This window comes from Sceloporus undulatus, chromosome 1 (genome assembly GCF_019175285.1).
Source record: "Sceloporus undulatus isolate JIND9_A2432 ecotype Alabama chromosome 1, SceUnd_v1.1, whole genome shotgun sequence".
NCBI classification, from domain to species: domain Eukaryota; kingdom Metazoa; phylum Chordata; class Lepidosauria; order Squamata; family Phrynosomatidae; genus Sceloporus; species Sceloporus undulatus.
Window position 1 is genome coordinate 12,900,758 of NC_056522.1, and position 14,955 is coordinate 12,915,712.

The 14,955-nt window shown below is 40.4% G+C and overlaps 1 protein-coding gene across 6 annotated transcripts in view; it reads right to left on the reverse strand.

Moving 5' to 3' along the window:
* Positions 1-14,955, reverse strand: part of VRK2 (VRK serine/threonine kinase 2) — an 85,232-nt gene that overhangs the window by 19,314 nt on the left and 50,963 nt on the right. For all 6 annotated transcript variants that reach the window (XM_042469061.1, XM_042469053.1, XM_042469070.1 and 3 more), the window contains exon 9: positions 3,884-4,004. In XM_042469061.1, coding sequence (XP_042324995.1) covers positions 3,884-4,004 — 121 coding nt within the window. The remainder of the gene's footprint in view (positions 1-3,883; positions 4,005-14,955) is intronic.

A 14,955-nucleotide genomic window follows, 5' to 3' on the forward strand; every position in this document is an offset into this window, starting at 1 on the left:
TTAATAATAATAATAATAATAATAATAATACAATGTCTATGGTATTCTCCAAGGGACCCATAACCACCCAAAAGATTACAAACCACTTTGTATGGACAGTGAACAACAAAAGCAAAAACAACTATTTACAAAATGTATTTCAAAGGTGAAAGCTATCAATGTGTGCAGTCCCAGCTCATACTAGGACTGATCAGTGGCCCACCCCATTAACCTCAATGGAGAGAGACCAGCTTAGTCCAGTGCATCTCAATCTTTTTGAAGTGACGGACCAGCAATTCCCACTTACCTTCCCAGAGACCAGTAACGTATTTATGCCCATTTGCTACAACTGTATATTTCATTCTTGGAAGCTCGCTAGGCACTGGCAGCTTACGGCTTGTGGATCAGCACTGGTCCATGGGCCACCACATTGAGCATAAGTGCCTTAGACACAGGTTCCTTCCAGTCCAATTCCCAGGTGTTCTTTAATTGGACTGAACCTGAAACTTCGTGCATGAAAAGCATGAATTCTCTATCACAGAACTATGAGCCTGCCTTCACTTGCCCACAGTGACCAATGTGCTACAGAACAAAATAAATAAATGAATGGTATGTTACCTAGGTGAGAGCCAGCATCGTGGTTGAGCATTGGACTAGGACTCAGGAGACCAAGGTTAAAATCCCTGCTTGGCCATGGAAATCCACTGGGTGACTTTGGGAATTAACACTCTCTCAGGCTCAAAGGATGACAACAACAAATTCCTTCTGTAGAGAAACTTGCCAAGAAAACTCCATGAAAGCCTTAGGGCTGTCATAAGTCAGAAATGACTTCAAGGCACACAACAACAACATGTTACCTAAACACCCTGAAGGCTCTAGATACTATCTGATCTTGAAAGCTGAACAAGGCCAAGCCTGGTTAGTACCTGGAAGAGAGACTGTCAAGGAATTTACTGTAGTCTAGACTTCAGAGGAAGGAAATAGCAATCCACCGCTGAGTATTCCCTTGCCTAACAAAATCCTGTGAAAGTCATGGAGTCACCCTCAGTTGACAGGAGTTTTGAAGGCACATACACACACATGCATCACTTCAGTATAACTGATTTAGTGAGGGGGTGCTTCAGTGTTGGGTTGGGGGAAAAGAAGAAATCTCATTTCTCCATAGGGTTAATTCTTGACTGTGGAATTAATAAAGAAGCTTGATGGATTGCATTGATTGAACGTTGAATTGCATAAGGGGATGGTTTGTGGGGAACTCTAATGATCTGAAGTTCTAAAGGGGAAAATTTTAAACAATACCTGACGAAGTCAACATTTACAGATGCAATCTGTATTATTTGCAGCCTTCTGGCTAACCTCCTTCTCTCACTCCCATTCTCTGCAGAGAGCCACTGCCAACTGAATGTGCAGATTGATTTCTGCAGATCAGCTATCCCTATTGTGTACCTCTGTTGTGACTTGCCCTACTTAAAAGTTTGCTGCCTTCGCCACTTGTAACATTTCACTGCAGCATGGCTGGTGTTCAGGGCACCAAGGAATTGGCTATGTGGGCCTAGGAGCAATTAGCTTTCTAAAGTCCCACTAGTAAAAGCAAAGGAGCGACAACAGGCAGTACGTTTAGCCTGGGATAATTACTGTATACATGTGCGGTGGGGGAGCAGGGTATGCTAATATTTATTTTTTTCAAGTTTATCCATCACCTTTCTGTAAGTACCCAAAAGGGGCAGGGGGGCAAAAGCCAATGGAATCAAAACTAAAATTGCAAAAAGCAACAAAGCAAAACGAATGTTTTCAGTTAAGCTATCCAATTACACAATTCAGCATTCAATCGATGCAGCATTCAAACGCTGGCTCGGATCCAGCAAGGTATTGTTATGACTCCACAAGCATGGATCCAATGGAACAAGTTAGTCACAACTAACAAACCCACTTTCAGTGGGATTTAGCCACAACTATTTTATTCCAATTGAACCAAAGTATTGCCTCCTCAAATTTTACTTTAACACTTTTTTTTTTTTAAAGGGCAAAGCACCACTTCAAGTCGAAGGCTTTCATGGCCAGCATCCATAGTTTTTTGTGGGTTTTTCGGGCTACGTGGCCATGTTCTAGAAGATTTTCTTCCTGACGTTTCGCCAGCATCTGTGGCTGGCATCTTCAGAGAAAGGGTGCCAGCCAGATGCTGGCTAAATGTCAGGAAGAAAATCTTCTAGAACATGGCCACATAGCTTGAAAAACCCACAAAAAACCACCACTTCAAGTTTTTTTTAAAAAATCTAGCTGATGCTTAACTTTTTTAAGGCTGCTTACGTACATGAGCTGTAACCTAAGCCATATATTAAGCAACAACACATGAAGTGCAGATGATAAGAAATACTGTATAAGCATTTTAATTATAAATAAATAGAGTTATTCTGTTACCTGAAAAGCCAAACTCAGGGTTGTATGTAATCTATGCTAAGAACAATCCTCACATTTAGGAATAAGGCAACTAAAATGCTTGCAGCCTAAATATGATGAATGCACCAGACCCTGTCTGATCTTGGAAGTCAAACAGAATGAAGCCTGGTTAGTATTTACATGGGAATCTGCCAAGGTACCAGGTACTGGAAGCTATATTTCAGAGGAAGGGGACAGCAAATCAACTCTAAGTATTCCTTGCAAAACAAAACTACAGTATGAAATTCATGGGGTCACCATACATTACCAGGTGACATGAAGGTACATATACAGTGAAAATGCTATGCCAACAAAACAGATCTGACAACCTGCACTGAGCTACTGCAATCAAGGAGATTTGCACTGTGCTATAGAAGACAGAGTGTTGTAACTGGAGTTGTTGTGTGCTTTCAAGTTGTTTTCAACTTATGGTGATCCTAAGAAAACCCTGAGGTTTTCTTGGCAAGTTTCTTCAGAGGGGGATTGCCATTGCCATTCTCTGAGAAAATGTGACTTGTCCAAGGTCACTCAGTGGGTTTCCATGGCCAAGCCAGCATTCGAACTCTATGTCCAGTGCTCAAACCACTACACCACACTGGCTCCTCTGTAACTGGAGAGGACTGTTCAAATCCAGCTTTTAGGTGGGGCACAGAGTGACCACCTCATCTTACGAGGATTCTGTGAAAACACATAAACTGAACAGAAATACTGCCTGTACTAAAAATAGGATCTAATTTTGCATGATCATATTGGCTCTTTAAAATAATGCTGCTTACTTCTACCAATGGCAAGGTTTCTCAGACGTCATCTTCAGCCTGAGTTCTTTTAACAAGGGCTACTATGAAATGAACTATACGTGTAGAGTATGCACTCTACTACTAAGACAGAGCGGAGCTTAGGGAACTTACTTTTGGAAGTCAGATGTGCCCACAACCCCCACCCTCACCCCCCAGCTAGCATAGCCAATCAGAAATATAGTCCAAAAATGTACTTTTCCAATGAAAATCATCCTTCCCCGATCTGGCTGATAGATGGTTATGGATTCTGGGATATGCAGTCCAACTTATCTGCAGGCTACCAAGCTGAAGACGATCAAAATCATCATGATATATTTCAGAGAAAATATGCTCAAAATGCTAGTGTTAAAACTGAAGTATTATGTCTCTTTCAAACATCTGCTATGGGGTGCAAAGCCTCCCCATGCTAGAAATTCAATTTTCCCCTATTTGTACTGCATTATATTTATTCCCATACCATTACTGTTCTCTGAAATTTTAGTGCTATTCATTGAGTTACTGCAGCAGAGATTTGTTTCTTGAAGTCATCTCTACTCTCCAGTTTTTCCCCTCTCATACACGTACTTTACACGTTTATAATTACCATTGTCACCTGCCCTGAACTTTAGGGATGCTGAGGAACACCTAGAGAAGTAGTTGTAAAACAATTCATTGGGATGTTGCTTTTTTACTTTGTTTTTGCAGCCTGAACAGCTTCGGGGTTCCTCACATTCTTCTCCCAGGGTAGATTCCCACACATCCACTGCAGCATACAGTAGCCAAGGATTTCTAGATCTCCTCGTCTCGATGGTGCTAAATGAAATAAACAAAAAAGGAAGGGAAGAAAGAGAGAAAGAAAGAGAGAAAGAAAGAAAGAAAGAAAGAAAGAAAGTAGTTGTTTAGGATTTTTCCACCTTTTTGCTTTCGAGCAGCAAACTGTAGGAATTTAACTCTGTAGTTAGATGGAACAGGGGAGGAAAATGGACACAATTGTGTTGTTTGTTCAGCTGTCTCAAGAACTCTGAGCAGCCTGGGCTTTTGGCTGGGAATCCACAGACAGGCCAGGATTTGTAGCTGCTGAAAGAGAAGGTCAGTCTTCCTCTGTACAGCAGCCTCCATCCTTCCCTTGGCTTGGCCCTGTCACATGAACTTGGATCCCCATGGCCTCTGACATGATCCAGACAGCCCATAACCCGGCACCGACACTTTCTCCAAGAGCCAGGCAGTAAAACAAAGAAATAAATGTCTGCAGCTAAATTGCTAACACATGTTCCAGGAAGTCCATGGGGTCTGCATTGGTCATGCGGAGACCCTTGGAGAGCAGACTAAACAGTGATGGCCTTTCCTGCTCCATGAAACAAGGTGCTGGAAGGCAGGGTAACAGTGCCCTCTAGTGGGCCTGAACTCTCTGCAAGACAGAACCGAAGTTCTCTCACTTAGCCTAAAATCATAAGCACTCTTTCGCTCTCTGACTGGGGGGGGGGGGGGGGATCTGCTTGTTAAATGCAAACATGTTTTTAAAAATTAATAATTACAATGCATTAAAAAAGCAGCCGGTAAAGGTTATCCTAAAGTTCCAGTTGGATATAACATATTCATCTCACTCTTATGCAATAGAGCCTCCTCCCCAATATATTACACACAAATAAAACCGGGGGGGGGGGGAGGGGGGGAAGCAGTTATTCCTATGAACAATATTTGTATGCCAGAGAAGCAATCTGAGAATTCCCACCATCAATTGTAAGTTTAAACTTTGGGGAAAGTTTTTTCCCCCTCCACAAAAACAGGGACAAAATTTTGCACTGCTATCCCTCGTTGGCAAAGAATCAATCCAGCCAAAAATGCACCATGAGAGAATCGTAGAATCATAGAGTTGGAAGAGAAGACAAAGGCTATCCAGTCCAACGCCCTGCCATGCAGGAACTCACAATCAAAGCACCAGCAACGGATAGCCATCCAGACTCTGTTTAAAAACCTCAAAATGAGAAGACTCCACCACTCTCTGAGGAAATGCGTTCCACTGTTGACCAGCTCTTATGGTCAGGAGGTTCCTCCTAATGTTACGGTGAAATCACTTTTCCTGTAGCTTGATTCCAATGCTCCATGTTCTAGTCTCTGGAGCAGCAGAAAACAAGCTTGATCCATCTGCAATATGACATCACTTCAAATTATTTAAACAGGTCTATCATATAACCTCTTAACCTATTGATAACATTTACTTATTTATAACAACAACCTTCCACAACCTAATGCCCTTCTGTAGCGTTGGGCCACAACTCCTATGTCCCATGCCCATCCTAGCTGGGAATGATGGGACTTTAAGCCAACACACTTAGAGGGCACCTGGTACTCTGTTTTACAAAGTGATGGTTTCCCAAACTCTTATTGGCATTCCACAGAACAAATATGAAAGGCTGTACCCAGGGAAGGGTATGATAAAAGATCAGTCCAGTTAACTGTACAAGTATCATATTATGAATTTTATCACACCTGGTTAACTACAAAAGGCTGCTTCATTACATTGTTTGTTGGTTATTGTTGTTCTTGTTGTCATTATTAAAACAATACCCTGAGCCCATTTGGTGTAGCAGTTTGGGGGTTGCACTATATCTCTGGAGATTAAGGTTTGAACTATAGCTCAGTTATAAAAACCCACTGGATGAGCTTGGGCAAGTCACCTCCCTTAGCCTCAGAAGACGGCAATGGCAAACCCTCTTTGAACAAATCTTGCCAAGAAAACTCTGTGCTAGGTTTGCCTTAGGGTCACCGTAAGTTGGAAACAATTCGAAAGAACACATCATCATCAACAACAACAACAACAACAGATCCCAGGGCATCTTCCAAACAGCATTAAAACAAGTTAAACAGTTTACAACAATAAAACCATTCAAATGTGTCATTGCAAACCGCTTGAATTCTGACTAGAAAAGTACTGGCAGCCAGTGCAATTATTTTAAGACTGGATGTATAGGATTCTATATAGAAACCCACTGGGTGACCATGATAAGTCACATGCTCCCATCCTCAGGGTGAAGGCAATGGCAAACCTCCTCTGAACAAATCTCGCCAAGAAAACCCCATAAGAACTTTGTCTCAGTCGTTTGTTAAAAACAACTTGAAGGCACACAACAAGAAGTATGGTGGTAGGCGTCAAAGACATAGCTGTGCTAGTATTGAATATCAGTAGGCAAAGGGATCTTCTAGCATCTTTGAGCAAAAGATGTTGTAGCATAAGCTTTTGTAAACTTGGTCAACTTCCTCAGATTCATTTGAAAAGCCCAAGTCTATGAAAGCTTATGTGACAACATCTTTTGCTCAGTTAGTCTCAAAGGTGCTACAAGATCCCTTTGTTTACGGAATCCTAGACAGCGGTTAGGCTGCTGCATTTTGCCCTTGTTGCATTTTCCAAGTCTTCTTCAAGGGCAGCCTCAACTCCTAAGAAGTTGTTCCTCTTAATTCCCCCTCTGCAAACATGGACAGCCCCCCACACCCCTCTCTAGCATGATGAAAGCACATATGTTCTTACATGTTCTCTCTCTATTAAATGCTATTGGATTATGAAAGGCCTTTCAATCTAGTAGGATGCCATCTTATCCCCATGGGTGTCATTTATATCCTTATACTAGTTTCCACTGTGTCCTAAATCCAAAAGCTCCATTTCTTCTATAAAACTCTGATCTTTTTCTTTTAAAGTTGCCACTCTGCTGATGTTTGAGTCATAATTACAACGGTGAAAATGTGACAAAATGTTTCCCTTTAATGCTGGCTTCTGCCATCTCAATGTCCAACTAGGATTGCTCTCCAACTCCCCCCCCCCCCCCCAAAAAAAAAAGAAACCTGCAGATAGGAGCTGCATAGCTAGCCCCTGGAGAAAAGTTGTCAGAATTATAATGACCCATTCCCCTTCTCTCTCTCTCTCTCACACACACACCCTTGGTGTGCAATCTGATATAAAGGAAAATGCAGACTAACTTACTGCAAACAAATCTGCAGAAGAAAGAGATCTCAGAAAGACTAATTTTCTCCATTTCTGTAACTTCAGCAAGTTTATGTTTCTAATCACCTAAATTTTATACCCACACAACCCATTTCTCTTTGTGGTTTCTAAGTTTAAACTTGAACATTAAAGATGCTTTGGAAACTGGAATGTTATTTGCTGCAGTCTCCATTCTCTAGCAGTGAGGAAACAATGTTGTTGTTTTGTGTACCTTTCTAGTTGACTCCAAGATTTATACAGATGACATTTGTCACTGCCTTCCTCTGAGGTTGAGAGACTATGCCTTACCCAAAGCCACACAGTGAGTTTCCATGGCTAGGTGGCAATTCTAATCCTTGTCTCCCAGAATTCTAGTCCCACATTCAAACCACTATACTATGCTAGCTCAGGAAAGTGTTTACTGTTCTCTTTATTCACTATAGCTCTGGTACACACGACCAAAAACACACAAAAATAAGTATTCAAGGTGCCAAAGAGTGAAAATGGTTTGGGAAGAGAGAGGAAATGATTACGAATCCCTTTAGAAAGCTAAACCAATTTAAAACCAAACACAAAGATGATGTGTGTGCCACTGTCAGCCCTTCTCATGTGCCAGTTTGCTATTTTGCCTGATCTTGACTTTTTAAAAAAGCAAATAGAAAGGTACCTTTCCATATGGCTTGTTTCTGTCATGATCCACACCCCACAACAACATTTTCATAGTTTTCTGTCAAGGTGATTGTATTACATTTTGTCCTGCCTTTCCTCTGATGATGAGGACAGAATGCTTATATTGTTTTAACAGAAATATTGACAAATAATCATAATGCTGATGTGTGTGTGGAGGGGAATAAAAACAGCTAGAAACAGCTTTACTGAGATTCCCCATCAATTCCAAGAGATAAATTTGAGTGTTGTGTTTCAGAGAAGGGGGGAAAGAACATGTTGCTTCATTTTTAAGATGTCATAAACAAAGTGAGAATTCTGATAATTTCATGTCTGAAAAGTCCAGTGCTTTCTTTCTATAATCTGTCACTTTTATAGTGCTATATTTTTACCAACAGGAAGGCCAACTCTCATTTAGAATCCTGTTACGTTCAATTTCTCTGAGGATGAAATGTTCCCAAGTAAAGCTATGGAAAGTAGCAGTTGCTCATCAGTAGCATTATTCTTCAATCATCATTTTAAGCCAAATAAATAATTTTGCGTGGTGGAAGCAGTGTTGCAGTAGACTAAATACATACTAAATACATTTCAAAATAAATTTTAAAGTTGTACATTTTATAGCTGATGCCTATCCTAATCACATCAAGCTATTACGTGAATATCTGGCTTTACTGAAGTGCAACTACTGTACACGCTCATGTACAAGTCTATGCATTTCAATAAAAAATTTTACCCCAAAAAACAGGGTCGATTTATCCATGGATCAATGCAGGTACAGTGAGCCCTCCCCATATGTGGGGGATCCATTCCGTTGAGCGTATGCTCAAACCCCATTTGTTTCAATGGGGCAGTGTTCCCACATTTGGTGTGGTACGCACACCATTCTGTTTCCAGTGGCTTAACATTCCATTTAACGTTAAAGCTGTGTATAGCGGGCCCACTGTACTGTACTTTAACTCTTCAAAAAAAGGGGAAAAAGGTACCATCCCCTTCTCGGAGTAAAGTAGTGAAAGCTTAGTCTATCCCAGGAGCACCTAAAAGAAGCAATGACCCCTACAAGTCTCTGCCGATGCACCGCTTCTGACCTTTTTGAATGTCTAGGTAGGAAAATGGTGGTGGTAGAAGCTCTTTGGTGCTCCCTCTCAAAGGAGTGCCAAGAGGAACTGGACTATGAAGGATCTGAATAAGACATTTGTATATGTTTGCCAGCTTTGCTGAGTTAAAATCAGGCAAAGTTATCACATGAAAATTAAAGACTATAATCACTGTAGTCACCATTTTCTTTGCTTCGCCTTTACAACTTTTTAGAGATGTGAGCACTTTCTTAGCCCTGCTGGTTGCCTCTCCTATATATCGCACAACTTTTACTGTGGTTCCCTCCTCATCCATCCAGCCTTACAGTGAGTATGAACAGTTGTGCCTGTTTCCAGCAGCTTAACCTCTGGCATTGTTTCCCTTTGTTTCATCCTCAACATCGTTTGCTACATGCCCCTAAGTTTTGCGCTTGACTTGTCCATGGGTCATATCAAAATCCAAAATTTTGGCCACAAAACCAGCCCTTGACTTATACATGAAATTGACTTAAGTTGAGTATATATTGTACTTACAAACCTTTTTGACAGTTATGGCCTGCTTAGGTCGGCTGGATATAGTTCCTAAAACAACATAAGAATGAGAGCTGGGTTGCTCAAGAAACAAGATGGCCAGGGGATGGACAACTGTAGAGCTTGAGAAGAGTTACTTTTTGAATTACAACTCACAAGTAGCAGGACTAGGGGGATTTCAGGAGCTGTGGTCCATAATAACATTTCCATGCACTAGGCAGCATCCTACACTGAGATCCCTCCAGACTGACTGAACTACAGCAGACAACATCTGATACAAAATGTAAGCCTCTGACCCCAACACGGTTACTTCTTTTCCCTCCTGTATTTTTTTAAAAAACATCTCTTGCCTGATGAAAAGCTTGTGTGATATGTTTTGCATTTTGGTTGCCCAATAAAGGCACTCTTTTGTGGATTTTGGATTTTGTTTTACACATGCATACAGTTATGCACATCAGTCCAGATTTAAAGATGCCTGAGCTCTTCTGAAGTCTGGGCAGGAAATGGCGATTAAACATTCTTCCTCATTAAAAGTATTTAAGTAAGAATACTCTCAAATAGATATATCAGCTACATAGTGTTTCTGCTGCCACAAACATGTGAAGATGCTAATTATTTCTGTATTTAGTTTAACCAGATTACACCTGCACTGTTGTAAGCAAAATTACATTTTGTAAAGTCAGGGTGAGGCTAAAGCAACATGTACAAAATAGCTGTTCCAGTCTAAAAATGTAAGTATGTCTAGCAACACCTTCTGTGGGTGATTATTGACTTTTCTTGGGCAGGAAAGGCAGAGAGGAGCAAGAAAAGAGATTTCACAGAAGAATTTTCACTGCCTTCCTAGAGTACAATATATGAAGATTGGCTTTAAATAGCATTTTTCAGTCATGTAAAAGAGAACAAGAAATAACAATATAGAGAGGCAGCCAGAAATGGCAGCTTATAAACAGACTTCCAGGAACAGCCACACATACCGCAACAGAACTGTGTTCCCACTGGTCAAGCAAGCACAGCCAATCTGTCAAGGTCTGAACTGGAAATCCTGAAAGGAGGAGGAGGCAGATCTCTGGTGAACCCAAGGATACTAGTGATTGCATGGAGCTCCAATATCATGCATAACTTTGGACTCCAACATTTCAGCTGCAGCTCAGGAAGAACTCATACTGATTGCTTAGGCTACTAGCTGGACTGAGGGAACCATCCACATAAACACACTTTCTCCTGGATCGGAGAAGACCATCAAGAACATCAGGGTGTTGGCCAAGTGTCCAGATAGTCATAGGAAACAACCTATCCCAAGAAACAACCTGGGAAAGGAAAGCTTGTGAAGCCTATCAGTTTTGAAGTCAAGCACCTCTCCCTCATAAAGTATTCCAAATTGCCTCTGAAGAGGCTTTCTCCCACAGGCCCTCATCTAAGTTGGAAATGAGTTGAAGTCACACAACAACAAAAGCAGCAACCTGGACAACTAAAAGGCTATAAGGTGTACAAAAATGGATGGGGAGACTACATGCAACCTATATATCCCCCCGCCCCCATGCAGCAGCCACAGCATATAGCAGCAGTCTTCCTTTCCTTTCAAAGTATAAGTCCAGGATTTTGATTTAGAATGTTGTTTCTCAATATTGTCTTATGTGGATCTTTCGCATTGTGGATACACATGCTAATATCATATTATTTGTTTTTAAATTGAATTTTTGTTATGTAAGATGTTTGGATCAGCTTTTATTTTTTTTAGAAAAAACAATAACAAAACCCTGATATATAAATATTGTTCAGTTTGCTTTTCTGTTGATTGCATATTGCCAGTTGGCTGTTTAGGGTGTGTTAGCCAGCTGTTTTGGTTGTAATCTACTGTTGTGTTATATCCGTGTTTTTTTTTTTAAATTATTGTTGTTATTATTATTATTATTATTATTTGCTAGAAATTGTGAGGGATCTGTATTTTATTTAGTGTTTTCATTCTGGAAGTCAGTCAAATCATGAATAAAATTCCCTATTTCGCTTTCTTCTGAATGAACAGGTTTTCAACTGAGCTGAATTCTATGGGTGATTTAGTTTTATTTCAACAATACCTTTCTGTGTGTTTTTACTCTCTCTCTCTCTCTACACACACACACACACACACACACACACACACACACACACACATTCTCTCTCGCTCTCTCTCCCTGTACTGTATAGTAAAACATCTGTATCCATTTTAATCGATGCCACCTTGAGTCCAGGTACTTGGGAAGAGGTGAGGAAGGAAGGAAGGAAGGAAGGAAGGAAGGAGGCAGGCAGGCATAGATTCAACCCAGGAGGAGCCAAATGCTTCCAATTTCCATAGCACAGTATCCACTGCATGCAAGTTCACTACATCACAATAGCTTTCCCTGTACATTTTTAAGTCCTCTGTTCAGAAATGCCCTCTTACCTCTGCTAAGTCACTGAATGAATGTGCTACAGCATGGGCTTTTTCAAATTAATAAAGCATACTGAGATGTTGGTTTCCAGCTCTCAGAAAAGGAGCAAATCTGTTGGCATCAGCTATATAATTTACTTGTTAAAAGGAACCGGCGAGAAGACAGTAGCTGAACTCTCCCTGCCTCCCCCAACCTGTCCCAATATACACATATTGGAACAAATTTAACTCAGACAGTTCATATTCCCCTTATGTTCATCAATGATGGCAAATTAAAACTGGTCTTATGCACTCGGTGTGCAAGGCCTAGAGTATTTAAAAGAAGCTCGATATGTTAAGCGCAGTATATCTCCAGAGAAATTAGGTATTGACTGCATGCCTCAGTGAGTAGAAAAAATACAGAAATCCATACACCACATTGATTCGAATATTACTTTTTAACACTACTAACAATGTAACAAATTTTTAAGATGTATGCCTGACGCAGGTATAATTCTCTTTAATTATCAAGGAACAAGCAGGAAAAGCAACACTATTTATGCGATGCATTTTTTTAAAAAAATGAATAAGAACTGGTTGGATTCCAGGATAAAAACAAGCCAACAGCACAGTTGCTTAAACCATTGGTCTTAAACATCAGGAATTTAATTTGGAGGCATAAGAGCCATACATGCTAAATGTTTATTACTCATACAGCATTTTTATAGCTTTACAGCTATTTTATCACATTTGTCACAAGGCAGGTCATAATTCCATTTAAAGACCATACAAACTCAATTATATATATGGGGCAGAGAGACTTTCTTTCCTGTTTTAGGAATGCAGGTAGCTAAGAATTATGATGAGAGTTATGATGAGTTGATCTAATGATCCATGTGCCCCAACATTATCTATAGTGGGGTGGACAAAATTAGCCTGTTCCTCAGTACTTAAACCTCCGACTGGAAAATATCTCCCCTCCCTAAAAAGGGAGAGATACCACTCTTGGATACATTCAGATATGATTATTTATTTATTAGGTTTATATCCTACCTTTCTCTTGACATGGGATCTAAAGCAAGGCAATCGCCCTTGACCTAATGAAATGTAGCATTTTAAGTATGTATTTTAACAAACAGGTGAATTTCCAGTCACTGCATTACTGGAGCGGGGCTACTGATAACAGGATGATTTGGTGGTCTCTTATGCAATGAGTCACCGTAAGTCAAAGTCAACAGCAATTAACAACAAGAATGTGTTGTTTTTTAACAACTACATGGGGGGAAATGTTTGGCAGAGGCCAAATGAACAGCAGCATCCCTTTGGAAACTAAAGTTGCAAAGCACCACCAAATTGCAACTACTGTACTACTGTATATACCGTATTTTCCAGCATATAAGACGACTGGGCATATAAGACGACCCCCAACTTTTCCAGTTAAAATAGAGAGTTTGGGATATACTCGCCGTATAAGACTACCCCTCTTCCAATGCACACCAAATAAAAATTTTTAAAAATCAGATTTGATTTCAATATGGTAATTTTAATTCAAATGCTTATGACATGCAGGTACTCAGCAGGAAACCTTGTTGTATACAAAGCTTGCTTGGACTGGTCAGCTCTCCCTGCCTGCCCAGCCCTCCCTGTCTCCAAGACTATCAGAGTGGTAGCTGCTTTCATATGATAGCTGCATACGGTGGGGATGTGCCCACGGCCGTTTTTGAGCTCCCCCCACCATATGCAGCAACCGCAGATTATCCAGTCTTGCCCTATAAGGCGACACCCGGCGTATAAGACGACCCCTGACTTTTGAGAAGATTTTCCTGGGTTAAAAAGTAGTCTTATACGCCAGAAAATACAGTAATCATGTATAAGTCTAGAAATTTTTGTCCAAAACTTGACCCCAAAAAGCTGGGTCATGTTGTCCACGGGTCAAGGTAAGTACTGTATTTTACATTGTACTCTTCCCCTTCTCTGACTAGAGTGGCAAACAATAAGAGCTTAGTTCATCCTGGAAGCACCCAAAAAAAGCACCAACTCCCTCTACTTTTCCCCCATGATGCTGCTTCTGGACTTTTTGAATGCTTAGTTGGAAAAATGGCAGTGGTGGCCCCTCTTTGGTGCATCCCCTCAAAGGAATGCCAAGAGAAATTGAGCTTAGAAGAATCTGAATAAGATATTTCTGTATGAAGACAGTAAATTTCATCCTTTACATCTTTTGTTACATGTCCCTATGTTTTATCCTCAACCTATCCACAAGCCATATCAAAATCTATAATTTTGGCCTCAAAACATGTCCTTGACTTATACATGAGGTTGAATTATTGTTGAGTATATGTGGTAATTTAAAGTACTATATTTCCAGATCGTTTTTATAATTGCATACAAACACCTGGACAGAACAAGAACCTTGAAAGTCATGAAAGATAGACCCCATCCACTGTGGTTGCTGGACATATAGACACTCCTCAGAATATAAAGCAATTCTGCTTAAGGGGCCAAACTAAAAGAAATGAGTAAAAGGGATCACAAAGCATTTAATTTCCTGAAGAAAAAGAAGTTTCATGTATGAATGGAGGATTTCCTACTGCAAAATTTTATTTTTCATATTGAAACACCATCATTTGGGGCTCAAGAAACCCTCAAAGTATGTAACAATAAAATGTGTACGCTACAAGTCAAACACAGAGCTTGGCTTCTAGAGAACTTTGCATTTGTAATATTAAATGCACACACAAACAAGTTTCTAGTTCTCATTAACGTGGAGGAAAGGCAGGGAAATGCCTGTTCTGTCAGCTCTGTCCCCCTTGCCAAAAAACAGAAAACATAAACACGTTGTATAAATGTGCTCAATCTGTACAAACCAATGTTGTCCCAGAATTGGTTATTTAGCTCTGTTAGAATACTAGCAACACATCACTAAGAGCAAAAATGCCACTAAACTAGTGGCTGCCATTTCCCATTCTTCACCCTGAAATTCTGACATAAAACATAGCAGGTGCATTTCACAGAGCACAGCTTGCCAGTTTGTAGCCAAACAACTTACAGCCTCAGTGGACTTAACAGATTTCCATCCTCTTTATCCCACTGTATGGGTCAGGAACTGTTTGCCCATTATGGCCTCTTTATTCC